Here is a 14,195-nt window from a genome sequence, read left to right as displayed (position 1 = left end):
TCGACCGTTAGAGTGACGCCATTGCTGCCTTCCTGCTTCCCCCTTCGGCTGCCGCGGTCATAGGGAAGCGGAAGGACACCGCAGGGCGGAGCTGTTCCTCCGCCCGCCCCGGCCGGGGTCACTGCCATGGCGGCGCTGGTGCGGGCGGCCGGGCGGGCCCTGCTGGGCTGTGCCGTGCCCCTGCTCCGCGCCGAGCGGAGCATTAGCAGCGGCAGCGGGGCGCTGTGCGGGCCAATACGGCCCGGTCTCCCCGTGCCGCTGTCCTCGCCCCTGGCAGGGCTCACCCGGCCCATCCGTATCAAGGAGCCTCAGAAGCGCAAGCAGGTGGATCGGTGGACGGAAAAACGAGCCTTGTTCGGGGTCTACGACAACGTGGGGATCCTGGGTAAGACATCCGGCTTTGTGCTGTGGCCTGAGGGGAGGGAGGCTGGACCTACCTGTGGGTGAGCGGTTCTTCCAGCAACGACCAGGCAGAGAGGGTAGGAGCCAGCTGCCCTTGGAACAGCAGGGCCCAGCTTCATCCTCTCTGCTCTGCATTCCCATTTTCAGGCGGCTTCCAGCTGCACCCGAAGAAACTCATCATGGGGCCCACGTGGCTGCGAGGCTGGAAAGGGAACGAGTTGCAGAGGTGCATTCGCAAGAAGAAGATGGTGGGAGATCGGATGTTTATGGAGGACTACCACAAACTCAACAAGAGGATCCGGTACTTGTTCAAGCGTTTCAATCGCACTGGGAAGCACCGTTAGGACTGACTCTGGGTTTGGTACATGCAGTATGGTTTTGTGCTGTCGTGGTCAGAATAAAAACAGCTTTTACACAGTTGGGTTCCCAGTGCTTTCTGCAGCCTTTACACTGCACTTCTGGCTTGGTCCCAAGGTCCTGCTTCTGCTTCAGGCCTGAGCTCCTCTGTGCAAATTCTGGCCCTTCAATCATTTCCCTACATATTTCTCACAAATATCTATTCCAGCCTGCATCCCTGAACTTGACCTGACAGTTCTCTAGTTCTTGGCCATGCTTCTCGCACGCTTTCAGTCTCTGAGCTTCAGGTTCTGATGTCCTACTTGACAGTTTCAGTATGCTCCAGCTTAGATCTTTTTCTTCATAACTGAATTTTCAAGTTAGTGCTAAGAGTGTCTGCTAATGTTTTTCTGCTTGCTCCCTCCTTCTTCAGTTATGTGTAATTAAGTGTCAATGATCCAAATATTAGTTGAAATGCACCAGAACCTGTCTTAAGAACAGATTCATCTTTCACACTGATGACTTAACCCCATGCTAATAATGCTTACTGACCAAGTGGCCTTTTGTTTCTAATTTAGTTAGGATTTGCAGAAGAAACTCAGGCACTTAACTGTTTTTAAAAACTCCAGCTTCTAGTTTTCCATAACTGTTATTGGTTCCCTTAGAAGAGAAGTTACGGTGAGTCAAAGCTGGTATTCTGCTAGTCCAGCATCACAAAGACTGTTACAGACTTCAGAAACATCAGAATGATGAGCAGATGTTTGCTTCTCTTATCCATTAGTACTTAATTTGGCTGCTAGATAACTGGGGTGTTTACCTGCTGAGATGTATCTTGTTACTGAGCAATGCTGCTCGGTCTTCCAAAGCACTTGGTTGGAAGAGCAAGGGAATGAAAGGAATTTTTTTCTAAGTCTTAATCCTTAGGAATGTTGTAGCCAAAGTCTCTGTTGAAGCACCTGAAGTCCATGTTCTCAGGAGCAGGGTGGCAGACCTATGGGTTCAGGAAATGTGTGTGTGTCCAAGCAGAGACTGCGAGAGCACCTGGAAGAGAGCACCTGGGGGTTATCACATACAGAAACCTTGGGTGTAGCAAATCTTTGCCTGAAAGTATGTCAGAAACTGGGAAAGTGCCTGAGAAAGGTACCTGGTGTCCTTAGTCACCTCTTGGTCCTTAAGCACCAACTTGGCAAGGGCTCTGTGGGCCAGTAGATCCACAAGCTAGATCCACAAGCTCCATCTTGTTATTAGCAATGGTTATTGGAACTGTTCTCAGACTGCGGCAGGAAGGTCGCCAAGCTACAGAAGTTTCTTCCATGACTTGTCCCTTGGCAGCTTGTCTGAAGGCACAGCTTAAAAACCTGCAGTTCTGCTGAGGCTAGTGCTAGGCTGCTCCTTAACCCTGAACAGTCCTATCTGCAAACCATCTGCTATTGTCTCAACCCTGTATTAAGTCTTTGTCTTCCTTGAAGCCATGGTCTTTTGGTTTCCAGGCTATAATTTGTAACATAGTCATTTGTATCTACTAATCTATTAGATCTGATGTAAAAAAAACCATTTTATTAATGGTCTGTATCACCTTCTGAACTACCTGAAAGGAGCAAGGAGGTGGCTGGTGTCTTCTCCAAGTAATAAGTGATAGGACAAGAGGAAATGGCCTCAAGCTGTGCCAAGGGGGGTTTAGATGGAGATGAGGAACAATTCCTTCCCCCAAAGGGTACTCAGGCATTGGAACAGGCTGCCCAAGGCAGTGATGGAGTCACTGTCCCTGGAAGTGTTCACATACTGGGTAGATGTGGTCCTCAGTGACATGGGTTAGTGGTGGCCTTGGCAGTGCTGGGGAATGGTTGGACTGAAGGTCTTAAAGGTCTTTTCCAACCCAGTTGATTCTATGACTTGAAAAGGCAGCTCAGCATAGGTGCAAACCTCTGCCTGTCACCCTACTCACCACACCAAGTGCTGCAGGGAGACTTCCTGTGCCAGTACTTCCCTGCCTCCTTTTCTGTCCTGAACAAAAGCATCCTCCCTTCTGATCCAGCAGGCTTCTCAACATCTTAAGAGGGGAACACCTAACTGTCCTTGGGGCTGCCGCTGGAGCCTGGCTACCCCAGTGGGCAGCAGAGGCTCAAAGACACCCACTCCGGGGACTTGGTGGGGCTTCCTCTTAACAGGCTTCCCCTGCTCTATCGCAGGAGCGGGCAAGTGATTTAAACAGAGCCAACACACACACACTATGGACCTGTAACGGCACGGGCTCGAAGGGGAAACCGGACGGGGCAGGTGACCATACTGAGGCCCTGCGTCACCTACAGGGAAGCCCTCGCTCAAACCTGCCGGGACCACCGGCGATAAGGGACGCACCGCGGACCCCCCGAGCCCCGCTGCTCCCCGGCCTGGCCGCTGCCATGGGGGCGGGCTCTGCTCCCATTGGCTGATCCGAGGCTCAGTCACAGCTGCTCGTCCTCTCAAACACCCGGAGCGAGGCGCGTCTCCGCAGGGCGCCTCGCTCCGGCAGGGTCGCGGAGCGCTGATTGGCTGCGGCGGAACCGAAAGGGCGGTGCTGATTTGCTGCTTGCGGCGACTCCTTCCAGCTGCTGCTTCTGATTGGCTGTTTGCTCTTAGGGGCGGGGCCTCATCGTCTATAAATCCTTTCCCGGTTGGTGGTGCGGGTGCGGAGCTGACTGCGGCGTGCCCGGCGGTGCTGGTCCGGGTTGCAGATGTGAGTGGCTGGCTGCGGTGGGCGGAAAGGGGGGAGAGATGCGGGTGGGGGATAATGACGGCCGGGCCGCTGGGTGCAGAGCCTCTGGCTGGCCGCCGGCGGTGAAGCCCAGTGGCGCATTGCAGCAGCTGCGGCCTCCGTCTCCTTCCCTTCGGGCTCCTGCTCCCCTGGCCCCCCCAGCTGCCCTCCCTTGCTCTGGGCCCTCCCTTGCTCTGGGTCCTCCCCTGCTCCCGGTCCGGGAGGATCCAGGCAAGTTGCGGACCCTTGGAGCTGCTGCTGGTGCCGGCCCAGCCTGGGGCAGTGGGGTTCAGGTGGATTTGGGGGGTAGGATGCTCTCTCTTAAGCGTCTCATTAGGTTTTCTCTTTGCCCATATGTGTTTCCTTAGGTCTGACCCAACTGAGCAACCTGCTCCCGGGGCCCCCGAAGGGGGAGCTCCCGGTGGGGTCCCCGCTGGGGCACCCCCCAATCTGAGCAGTAACCGTCGGCTGCAGCAGACGCAGGCCCAGGTGAAGGAGGTCAGTAGCTCTGCCAGCCGTGTGCTGGCTTCCCATCGACTGTCTGCACTCTGCTGTTGCTCTGCAGCAGTGATGCTCTTGACAGGCACCTGCTGCTGAGGAGGTGGCTGCTCTTGTTATGTTAGTGCCAGAAACGCAGTAATAATCATATCATGGTGGCAGACCTATAGAGAGGCTGGAGGAGGGATTGCTTTATGTTTAAAAGCAGCTTTATCCCAGCTTCTAAGGAGCAGACCTGTTAGATTTATTGGTATCTCCTATAGTGCATCCAGAAGAGGTCTCGATCCCTGCCCTTTTGCTTCAAGCAAACAGTCCGTGTGCACTCTCAATATGTGATGTGCAGGAAGCCTTGCCTGACTTTCCAGGGTCGGTGTCTGTAGCGTGGCTGCTGGCCTGCAGTAACGCCTTTATGCCTCACTGGGGCAGCCACATGTAGCTGTAAATCATTGCAATAACCAGAGAGTAAGTGTACAGTTATTCTCATTAAGGGGGTGGCTTAGGCTTGCTGCATTTGAGAGCTTTAAAAACAGGTGAGAATGTGGGGCTGAAAACCTCGTTTAAGTGTACTTGAACTGATACTTTAATGAGGGGGTGCGGAGGGAGGACAACAATTTTTCCCTGCTTCAGAGTAGACAGTGGCTTGAAAGCCGTGTTTTATCCAGGCCTTTTTCCCCTTGTTTAGGGCTTTTGCTTATTAACATCTCCATGTTAGATTCCTGACTCTTATTATTTTCAACTCTCTTTACCAGTACAACTGCTGCTACTGTTCTTCCTTCTGCAGGTTGTTGATATAATGTGTGTAAATGTAGACAAGGTGCTGGAGCGAGATGAGAAACTGTCAGAGCTAGATGACCGGGCAGATGCACTTCAGGCTGGTGCCTCACAGTTTGAAAGTAGTGCAGCAAAACTCAAAAGAAAGTATTGGTGGAAGAACTGCAAGGTGAGTTTCCTATTGCCATTATATCCTTCATCAGAACATTGGGCTAGTCTTCTCCAGAGCTTTGAGAGGATAGTTGGGGTGTAATAATGATTTCAAATGGTTAGGACTCTTTTACTGTGGAAAGACTTTGAGGTCTTGGCTGTCTTACCTTCAAGGTCTGGCTTATGTTCCCTGGCTGTCTGAGAAGATGTGAACTTGTCAGTCTTGTCTGAGTATTACTCTTTAACAATCTCTCTCTGCAGATGATGATCATGATGGGAGTGATTGGTGCCATTGTGGTGGTGGTGATTGCAAGTAAGTACTGAAAAGCTCAGGATCAAAAGTGAAGAAGCACCAACGCTACAGTACCTTAAACTCTTTCTTTTTAGATTTGAGATCTAGAGGGTCTTGGTTGCATAAGTATTAACTTCAGTCCTTGGGGAAGGGAGGTGGTGGTGCTAGAAGAACTCCTGCACTTACACTAGAAACTGTATACTTTTACATAGTAACAGAAGGACCTGGGGGTGGCCATCATTGTAGAAGTGGGAAATTCTGTCTGCCAGGTCAGGTGAACCTGTAAGTATGAGGGGTGTTTACCCTGGAGTGGGTGGGTTGGCAAGTTCCTTCCCTGGTGGGGAATTTGGAGCTCTTTGAGGGACCTTTGATGTAACTTGCCCTCTTGTTCTTTCCTTTTTCTTTCCGTATTGCTTTGTCTCCAGTCTATTTTTTTACTTGAATGCATCTCCTTCAGTCTGCAACCTACTGTCCTGTCACCTTGCCTGTCTCTTCTTATCCCTGAACCTTTCCTTCCCTTCCACCTAGCTTCTTCATTGGTTTTAATTAGTCTTCTCTATATAACTCTGAAGCACTTTACTGAACATGGTTAGCCTTAAACAGCTGCTGCAGCTTTAGAGTTTAGAGGAAAGAGAAGTAGAGGAGGAGCAGGTAGCTATTGCTCCTGCTCTTCTGTAGGGAATTTCTTTGGTTTATTTTTGCCTGTTTCTCAACTAGTGCCTGTGTGGACTCTAGCAAAATAAGAATGCCTTAATGCAGTGCCTTTAGGGATGAAGGACTTCAGCATGTGAGATTCTTTAGTATTCTGCCTAAAAAAGAGCGGCAGCATGAGTTAAGCTTTTCATCAAGCTTCTGAAATAAAGGCTAGTTTGCATTTGCTAGTACTGAGCCATTTGACCAGTCTCTACAGTGATCTAGATTTCTCTAGTCATGGAGAGATGAGCATGAGAGATTCTGCCTGTCCTTATTTTCAGATGACTTGCTGTCTGAATGTGGCCATTTCAGTTATGATAAAGGAAAGCCTACATGATTAACTCAGTCAAGTGCAACAGACTGCACACAGTGAAGTAAGGAGAGATTTTTTACTATCTAAAAGGCAGGTGTGGGAGTAAAATCTCCTGCCAGAAGAAACAAAAGAACAATGGTAAGGAGTCTAGTGCAGGGTGGTAAATACTCCTTTCATCTATGCAGACACAAGCCAGGATGCTGTGGCTTTCTACTAGCTTGTAGCTTTCTGGGAGACTTTGGGGTAGTGGCAGAATGGGAATGGGTATTCTGCTTTTGTTACTGGTTGAATGTCAAAGGAAATCCACTCTGTAGCAGATGGGGCCGAAGGAGCCTGGAGGTATTCCAGATGAGGCTGAATGAGCCACACAGCATTCTGATTAAGAATACCTGTTCTGTCTCTCCTACCACAAAGCCATAACTTCCAGCAGGAGTTAGAAAATCCTTGGAATGGTTAGCTAGGGATTTGGAGGGAAATGCTGCTCTGGGCATAGATATTGCAAAGTGACAACAGATGTCCCAGTTTGTTGGCTTCGATCTCTATAGAGATCTTGCCTATCAAACTGAAATCCTCCTACTTCCTATGGGCTCTCTTGAATTTACTTCCAGTGTGGTCTGCTGGAAATAAACTTACATCATGGAATGCTGTGGCTTTCTGTAAGCAAGCCCCTTGTTCTCCTCCATCACAATTAACAAGAGCTGTGAATTGCTTGAATGTGCCCTGTTCCTCAGTTTCTGCAGTCTTCTGAGGAATGTGCATCTTTTCTTTACAAGCTGAGCTGCAGCTTATAGTTTAGACTGGAAAGAGGGCACCTCTTTAATTTAGGAAGCTCTACCTCGGGTGTGTCTAGGCTTAAGGGAATGTAAGATGGGAGAATATCAATGGAGTTCCCAGATAGGAGTGAAGTGCAAAAGGTGGGAGGAGCAGATGCTTTTTATTTCATTGGGCGTGCCAGGGAGGCCACTTTGCTCCTCACTGGGCATCTGGGAAGGGGCGAGGTTCTGCATGCTCACTTCCATGCCCCAGCGTTTCATTTGCATCAAGTTCATCTCCCTGCAATTCCATCCCTCTCCACCTTGAGTGAGGGCAGAGATGAAGATGTGGAGTGAAGCAGCCCTTGTCCCCCGAGCACTTCCCTAGTTCCCTGTGGAAATGAGATGTGATGGATGGTCAGAAGTGCGTCTACTGAAGAGGAGCCAGGGCCTGCTTGCACTGCTTACTGCTGTCATTTTAGGGGGTGGGCATGCAAGCTTGAGGACCCCAGACCAGAAATTTTCTTGAACTCTTCTAAACAAGCCTTTGGTGTCCCATTTCTCCTGTTCCTCTGGGGGGGCTGAGGTCCCCATAGGCTGTCTCTTCCATTTCTTTCTCTTAGATGTTGTATGTTGCCTTCTCTTCTGCTCCCTTTCCTTTCCTTTGTGTCTTTGTGCATGGGGGGGAAAAGATCATCAAGGCCCTCTGAGTAAAAACAAGGGACTCTGCTGTCCATAACGTTACAGCCATTCATGCATGTGCAGTTTTATTTCCTTCCTCTAAAAACACAACTGTAATTTCCTCTGGCATGTTGTAGTTATCAGCTCATGTACTTGAAGTGTTCTCTAAGAAAGACAATTCACCACCTTATTGAGTCTGTCTGGTTTGTCATTGGGTGGAAGGGGTTGGGATGCCAAACTGGTTTTGGGACAATTGTTTTTTTGTCTGTCACTTCTACACATACACCTGGACTTCTGTCCCTCAAAGCAGTGGCTGGTTTTCTATTGCAATGATGGCAGCTGCACTTGTACTGGAACCTCGTACTGGACTGGCTCTATGATAAGTCTGTAACAAGATGTATGAACCAGAAGCTCTGCAGGAAGAGGTTGCCCAAGCCAACTGTGCTTCCAGCTGCCAAATGTCCAGCCAATGTGTGGTGTGTGGGGAGGTAGTTCCCTGAATGGGAGGGTGTGTTACTGGTAGCTCTAGTTCCTCAGTGTATGTTGCCTTTGGGTTTCGATAACCTATTGTCAGATCCCTAAACACAGAAAACAGTTGTATGTTGATGTTGGGGTAAAATATCTAGTTCCAAGACCTCCAAGAGTAGGATGCTGTTTACAGCCTATCTTGGAACATGGCTGTACTAAAGGTAAGTGCCTTGTTTTGCTTCACTGTACATGTGAAACTCATTAAAAAGAAATGCCCATTGAAAATGCACTTTTTTCAGTACAGGCTTATTTTAAAATGAAGTATTTATGCTCTTATCTGTCTCTGTGGCTTGCGATCTCCTTATGGTCAATCATTTTCTAGTCTTAAACATCACCAAAATTATACCAGAAAACGTATGGTCAATTTGAACCATAATATGGTGAATTTGGAGCAGTGCAGATAGGCTGTTCCTTTCAAAGACAAAAGCTTTGCTGGGAAAGGAGGGTGTCTGGACTGGCTGGTAGATCAAAGCACCATGTACAACCTAAACTACATCACAGGTACAGCCTGCACAACCTGAATGAACTAGTCATGCTACAATTTCTGCCAAGTTGTGTGTTGTCTTCCTGTTAGTTCTTGGCCTAGTTCATGTAAGGAAATAGGAAAAGTTCTTCCTTGGAACATATGTGTGTCCAGACTGACTACAGTGTCTCTGAGTCCTTAGCCAAACTTACGGTGTTTGCTTGCTAAAGCTGGCCAGCTGATGTGGAGCACAAAGCTGGGGCTGAGCATGCTGGGGAAAGTTGCTCCAGGGCAGTGCCCAACTCAAGAGTCATGTTGTGTGTTTGCAAAGAGTTGTATGTCTAACCAGAAATCCTCAGCTGGGCATTTGAAGTACCATGGTCTGCTGGGAGCTCACCTCCTGAGGTGCCATCCTTTAAAGCATCAGGACTGTTGCTGTTCCTGCAGTCTTACCCTGAACTGTAAGGTCCACTAAAAGCAAGGCCAAGGCTTTGGTGGAGTAATTCTTTGTGTCTAATTAGCAGTTAAAGCTCTGTCTTTAAAGATACAGCTCCTGTTTCAACACCTTCAGATTTAGTGGGGGAAATGTCTTAACTATGCTGTTCCTAAATGTCTTAAACCTTCATGTTTTCTAGATGCTCTAGGCCTTGTTCTAGCCTTTTCTGAGGTTCCAGTGCACTGGTCAAAGTAGGCTGCATTCTTTCATCAGTGGGGGAGTTTTTGTGTTGTCTCAGCTGTAAAGTAACTCAATGGTGGGAAAGACTAAAGACTTCAGAGCAGAAATGCAGCAACACTTGTTTAATGGACCTGGCTTCCTTGTGAAGTGACAGAGGTCCTTGCTCTGATGCAGCCACTGGGGTTAAAAGTCTTAACTTGGAGAAGCAGTAATGAGGAAGTACAGAGGTTTTATCTTTTGTTCTGATCTGTAAGTAAATAATTACTCTGAGAGATATAACAGATAAGGATATAAGTTTTACAAAATAGGCAACTCAGCCGTGTCTGTTGGATACATTTCAGTCTGGTGTTTCTCCTTAAGTATCCTACAGTGCTTCCTCTTAGAAGTAATTGTGTTCCTCTGCAGAAGTTCCCCTGTTTACAGGCCAAAATAAAGTTTAATTTCAGCCTTCACGCTCCTGATAATCTTTTGACTTGTTTTGCCAGAGACTGAGTCTTTCAGAATGTGCTTATTTGTTTCTTGGTTTTCCATTATGAACAGCCCAACAACATCCTTTCCTTTGTTGCATAGACCCACTAAATGGTTCTTGCTGAGGCTAAAAGGACCTTTTAATGTTCTCTCCTGCCAGGCTTTTCCAAAAGTCCTTGTACTCTTTTTAAGTAACTGTACTCTTTTGCCATAATCTCCAGTTACTAAGCTGCACTTTAAGCATGTAATCAGAAGCTGCAGACTCTTTTCTTCTCTCATGTTTACAAGACCCCTTTAAATATTGCACATTGATAAGTATAAAGAACTGCAAGACCGAACATAGCCATTCTGCTTGTGTGCTCCTGAACTCTGTACTTCCCATCTGTCCTTTCAGGAACAGCACTGATACCCTCTTCACATTTCCACCCCTTGATTTTCTTGAATCTGTCCCAAAGGTCTGGTAACCCTTTCCTCAAATTCCTTCTGGGATTGACCTCAGTCTGTGCAGACAAACCTTGCACTTATCTGTACAGCTTATCTAAGCATGCCAGCAAGCAGAGTTTGCTTGTTAGTTCTTCTAAATGTATTGCTTATAGAATCAGATCTGTTAGGGTTGGAAGGGACCTCACGACCATCTCGTTCAAAGCCCCCTTTGATGGGCAGGGACATCTTCTGCTAGACCATGTCATGCAAGGCCCTGTCCAGCCTGACCTTGAACACTGCAAGGATGGAGCATTCACCACTTCTTTGGGCAACCTGTGCCAGTGCCTCACCACCCTTGCAGTAAAGAACTTCTGCCTTATATCTAACATGAACTTCCCCTGTTTCAGTTTAAACCCATTACCCCTTGTTCTATCACTACAGTCTCTGATGAAGAATCCTTTTCTGGCATGCTGGTAGGCCCCCTTCAGATACTGGAAGCTGCTCCGAGCTCTTCATACAGGAGGTGCTCCATGTATTTCTTCTATTACCTTAATGCTTATAGGGGAAAAAAAATAGTTTGGGTATCTGTCAAACTGTGACTGTCACATTGTGAAGGAACAAGTTTTCAGCACGTAGCAGGGGATGCCTGCCCATCCTTGCATTCCCTGCCTTCTCAACCATCCTGTGCTTAGTTTCCCTTAGTTTTCCCCCTTCCTGGAAGTACTGACCCATTCTTTCCTTTCTTCCAGTACTTTCAATTCCCCCAGTCTCCCTATACTTTAGATTCCCTTAGAGTTTCTCACATGCTCCAAATCCATCTGAATCAGAGCCCTCAGACTTCAGTGTCCCCAGATTTTCCAGGCTCTATCCCTTTTCTCTACTATCACATGACTTCCAAATGCTCTTAACCCTCAATCAACGTGCAAATATCTGCCACAACTGCAGTCTTACAGACACTGGGGCCCTTTATACCTATCTGTGTGGGTTCTTCCCCATCATGGAAGAGCTCCCTTCTCCTTCCTTGTATTTCAACACTACCAAACGCTTCCACAAATCCTCCTTATTGTGTTTAAGCTCCTAGACACTCATCCCTCTTCTTCTGTGCTTTCCCCATCATATAAACCTTCCTTTTTCCTCCTCGTCATTCTTTCTCTTTAAGATTGCAGAGCTACCCACTTCTGTGCTGCTTACTCCTGCAGAACAAACCACTCTAATATTCCAACTTCCACAAAATTAGTTTTCTCCTGCACTTCCCTTCCCCCTTCAAGCATTTGTATCCTTACTTCTCTGCCTTCCCCCAGCATGACAGATCCTCTCAGTCCAAAAAGATGCAACTTGCTTTACTTCAGTGTCCTACAACCTACAGTTACTCCTTGCATGTTTTTCATGTCCTCCAGATAACTGTGCTATGCCTCTAACATACCTACAACTCCTAAGCATTTACATCATCCTCTTGTAAAAATTCACCCCACCTCAGCCCATTAGATGTATTTTTGCTGAGTTACAAATCCCTCTAAACACCTACTTTTGCCCTTTTTTCTCTAATATTTGACATTCTCAGTCGAAAAATACCATTTTCTGCACTGTCATGTGGGCACTGCTGGACTTCCCTGTTGTTTTCAGCCAGACCAAACTCATTACACATCTCTTGAGCTGATTAATTTGTGGTCTTGTCCACCTACGTAAATAGAGGGATCCTCTGGGGAGGATCACCTGGTTTCTCACAAGATGGCAATTTTTGCACTGACCCTCAGGACAGGGAGAGCTAATCTATTTACCAACTTGTCATACAGCTTCTTGTTTGTACAGGCTGGATTTACAGCTACCCAGAATGGGGCCATTACTTTGAGTTCATCAGTCAAAGCTCCTATTTTATATTTTGACACTTTTACAGAAGAGAGAGAGAACATGGTTCAAGTTTCCCCTAGGGAATGCATCACCTTCTTCTAGAGCTGTATTTCTGGATGCTGTTGAAGAGAACATAATGTTTCAAGTAGTTATGCCTCTGATTAAACTTCCTTTATAATTACCCACTTGACTAGGTGTGATGCAGTGGGTCCTGTCAATTCTATGGTTGTCACAAGCTACTGACTGTGTGATGTGAAGTCTTGCTCTTTGGATATTCAGGAAAGTTCATGCTCACCATGTGAATCAATGGACATTTATGATATGCAGAGACCATTTGAGAGTTTCCACCTGTTCTTTCTCCTTTCTTGAGTTGGAGGTGGTTTTGTGAAGCAAACAGCTTTGTGCCCAGTGTCAGGTTTTTGTTCATTCATGTGCTAGGAACTACCTAAGGTGGCAGTCTGTAGTACTTGAATTCAGGACCAGGCTCTGGGTGCAACATCCAAACTCCTCTGTTTGTCTTACTTTAATTGTGACCAAAGTTGTTTTTGCTTTAGCCACTAACCCCAGCTTTAACTCTGCTCCTTGGGCAGTGTTTTTACAGAACATGAAAGTCCCTTTGTTAAGTCAAGTTTGAGATTTCATTCTTTCATTACTCACTCTCTTCTGTGTCCCTTAAAATCATCCATGAATGCAGAAAGTGGATTTTTTATCATGTTTGATTTTCCAGTGGTGGCCTCCCATGCGAATACATGTTCCCGTAACTCTTAAGTGCCCACAGTTGCAGGGCTTTCCCTCCTGCTTGGACTGTCCTCCTTGCTGAATGACACCTCCTGACTCACTTTGCCTCTGTTCCCAGCAGAGACATCATATTCACCTTCCAACAAGGGTCATCAGCTGAGCACTCGGATAAAGTTTGAAAACCCATAAATGTTTCTGTAATGATGAACATAGTGTGAGGAGGAAGAAAATCATCCTCTGCTGGGAAGTGAAAAGTGCATTTAGGTAATCAAGCAAAAGCAGTACAAGTATGTGTTTAGCATCTTAAAGGGAAGAATTAGGCAACAGTTTATAAGCTGCAGTAAAATCCTCCATCTTCCCAAGGGCAGTGTGTCTACCTTAATTTTGAAAAAAACCTGAAGTTTTGAATTTAAAACCAAGTTAATCATAAGAAAAAGAGGCTGTTTGCAATGTGATTTGGTCCACGGTAACACAGGTCTTTGCCTAAACTATACACCTGAATTCTGGTATTTGTGTTTGAGTCCAGTCGAGTGGATAATCCTGTTTGTTAAGGACATCACCCTTGCTCTCTTGATACCCCACAAAGTGCTGTGTAAACACCATTGCAGCAGAAGACAGTATTTGTAAAAAATACTATGGCAAGCTCACTGCAAGAGATGTGTGCTCTTATGTGAAGACCTCCAAATTAGTTCCTGAGCCTTATCTTTGAGCCTTGATTGCCTATATGGTCTGTTCCAATAGGCTAAAGCTTGCTCAGGAAGGATTTTAGATGAAAGCATGCAGCTCTTCTCCTGTGCTTTACAATCCTCAGCGAACCCTCTGTGTGTATACCAGGGAAGGGATGAGTGGAGCAGAGCAGGCGCTGCATGACCTCTATGATGCTCTTTTGCAGGACCTCATGGCAGCAGAGATACTGTTTTTGTGAGTGTGCATAATCCTATCAAAGACACTTTTGCTTTCCCCCTTCAAAGCAGGGAGTGACAAGCAACTGTAGAAATCAGTTTATCCTAGACCTTTTGGCAAACAATTAAATACCTGGACATACACATGTATGGTGTATTGCAAGGAAGGAGACTGCTAGTCAACCAAGCAACCAAGATCTACCAGAGCCATGTACCCAGTTTGAAAAAGGAGACCTTATTCTACCAGGGTGTTTTGTCATGACCCAAGAGTGTCAGCAAGTATCAACCACCTCCCCAGAGTATTGTGTGTAATATAAATGGAGGTTATGTCAGTGGCTGTCATGTCTTAGGGCTATACAAGTAGCCTCTCCTCAGGGGTAGAAAAGGGTAAGTGGCTTGGTCTTAGGATCAGAGCTGGGCATTAAGAATGAGAGCAACCAGTTTCCAACCTTAGGAAAAGCTTAAAGAAGCTCAGCCTGCTGAGACTACATTACCATCCTTTGTCATACCAGAGAGGAGGTCAGTCA

The 14,195-nt window shown here is 46.9% G+C and overlaps 2 protein-coding genes across 2 annotated transcripts; both read left to right on the top strand.

The window, feature by feature from the left end:
* Nucleotides 1–58: 58 nt before the first annotated feature.
* MRPL51 (mitochondrial ribosomal protein L51) lies at nucleotides 59–819 on the top strand. The gene is made up of 2 exons (XM_034074462.1): nucleotides 59–385; nucleotides 550–819. Exons 1-2 carry the CDS (start codon nucleotides 127–129, stop codon nucleotides 744–746), a joined length of 456 nt encoding a protein of 151 aa, XP_033930353.1. The 5' UTR covers nucleotides 59–126; the 3' UTR covers nucleotides 747–819.
* Nucleotides 820–3,431: 2,612 nt separating this feature from the next.
* Nucleotides 3,432–5,720, top strand: VAMP1 (vesicle associated membrane protein 1). The gene is made up of 5 exons (XM_034060245.1): nucleotides 3,432–3,454; nucleotides 3,841–3,970; nucleotides 4,752–4,910; nucleotides 5,153–5,204; nucleotides 5,396–5,720. Coding segments are annotated over exons 1-5 (417 nt in total). The 5' UTR covers nucleotides 3,432–3,452; the 3' UTR covers nucleotides 5,470–5,720.
* The last annotated feature ends 8,475 nt before the right edge of the window (nucleotides 5,721–14,195 follow it).

Source organism: Melopsittacus undulatus, chromosome 2 (assembly GCF_012275295.1).
Source record: "Melopsittacus undulatus isolate bMelUnd1 chromosome 2, bMelUnd1.mat.Z, whole genome shotgun sequence".
Classification (NCBI taxonomy): Eukaryota; Metazoa; Chordata; class Aves; order Psittaciformes; family Psittaculidae; genus Melopsittacus; species Melopsittacus undulatus.
Note: the sequence above shows the minus strand (reverse complement) of the source record. Positions and strands in the feature narration are given on the sequence as shown.

Excerpts from the sequence above, each read along its gene's own strand:
- VAMP1 (XM_034060245.1), top strand. Across the intron at positions 3,971-4,751 it reads CGCAGGCCCAGGTGAAGGAG|GTTGTTGATATAATGTGTGT; the intron begins GTCAGTAGCTCT and ends TTCCTTCTGCAG. Across the intron at positions 5,205-5,395 it reads TGTGGTGGTGGTGATTGCAA|TAACAGAAGGACCTGGGGGT; the intron begins GTAAGTACTGAA and ends ACTTTTACATAG.
- MRPL51 (XM_034074462.1), top strand. The coding sequence starts at position 127 with ATGGCGGCGCTGGTGCGGGCGGCCGGGCGGGCCCTGCTGGGCTGTGCC. Across the intron at positions 386-549 it reads CGACAACGTGGGGATCCTGG|GCGGCTTCCAGCTGCACCCG; the intron begins GTAAGACATCCG and ends TCCCATTTTCAG.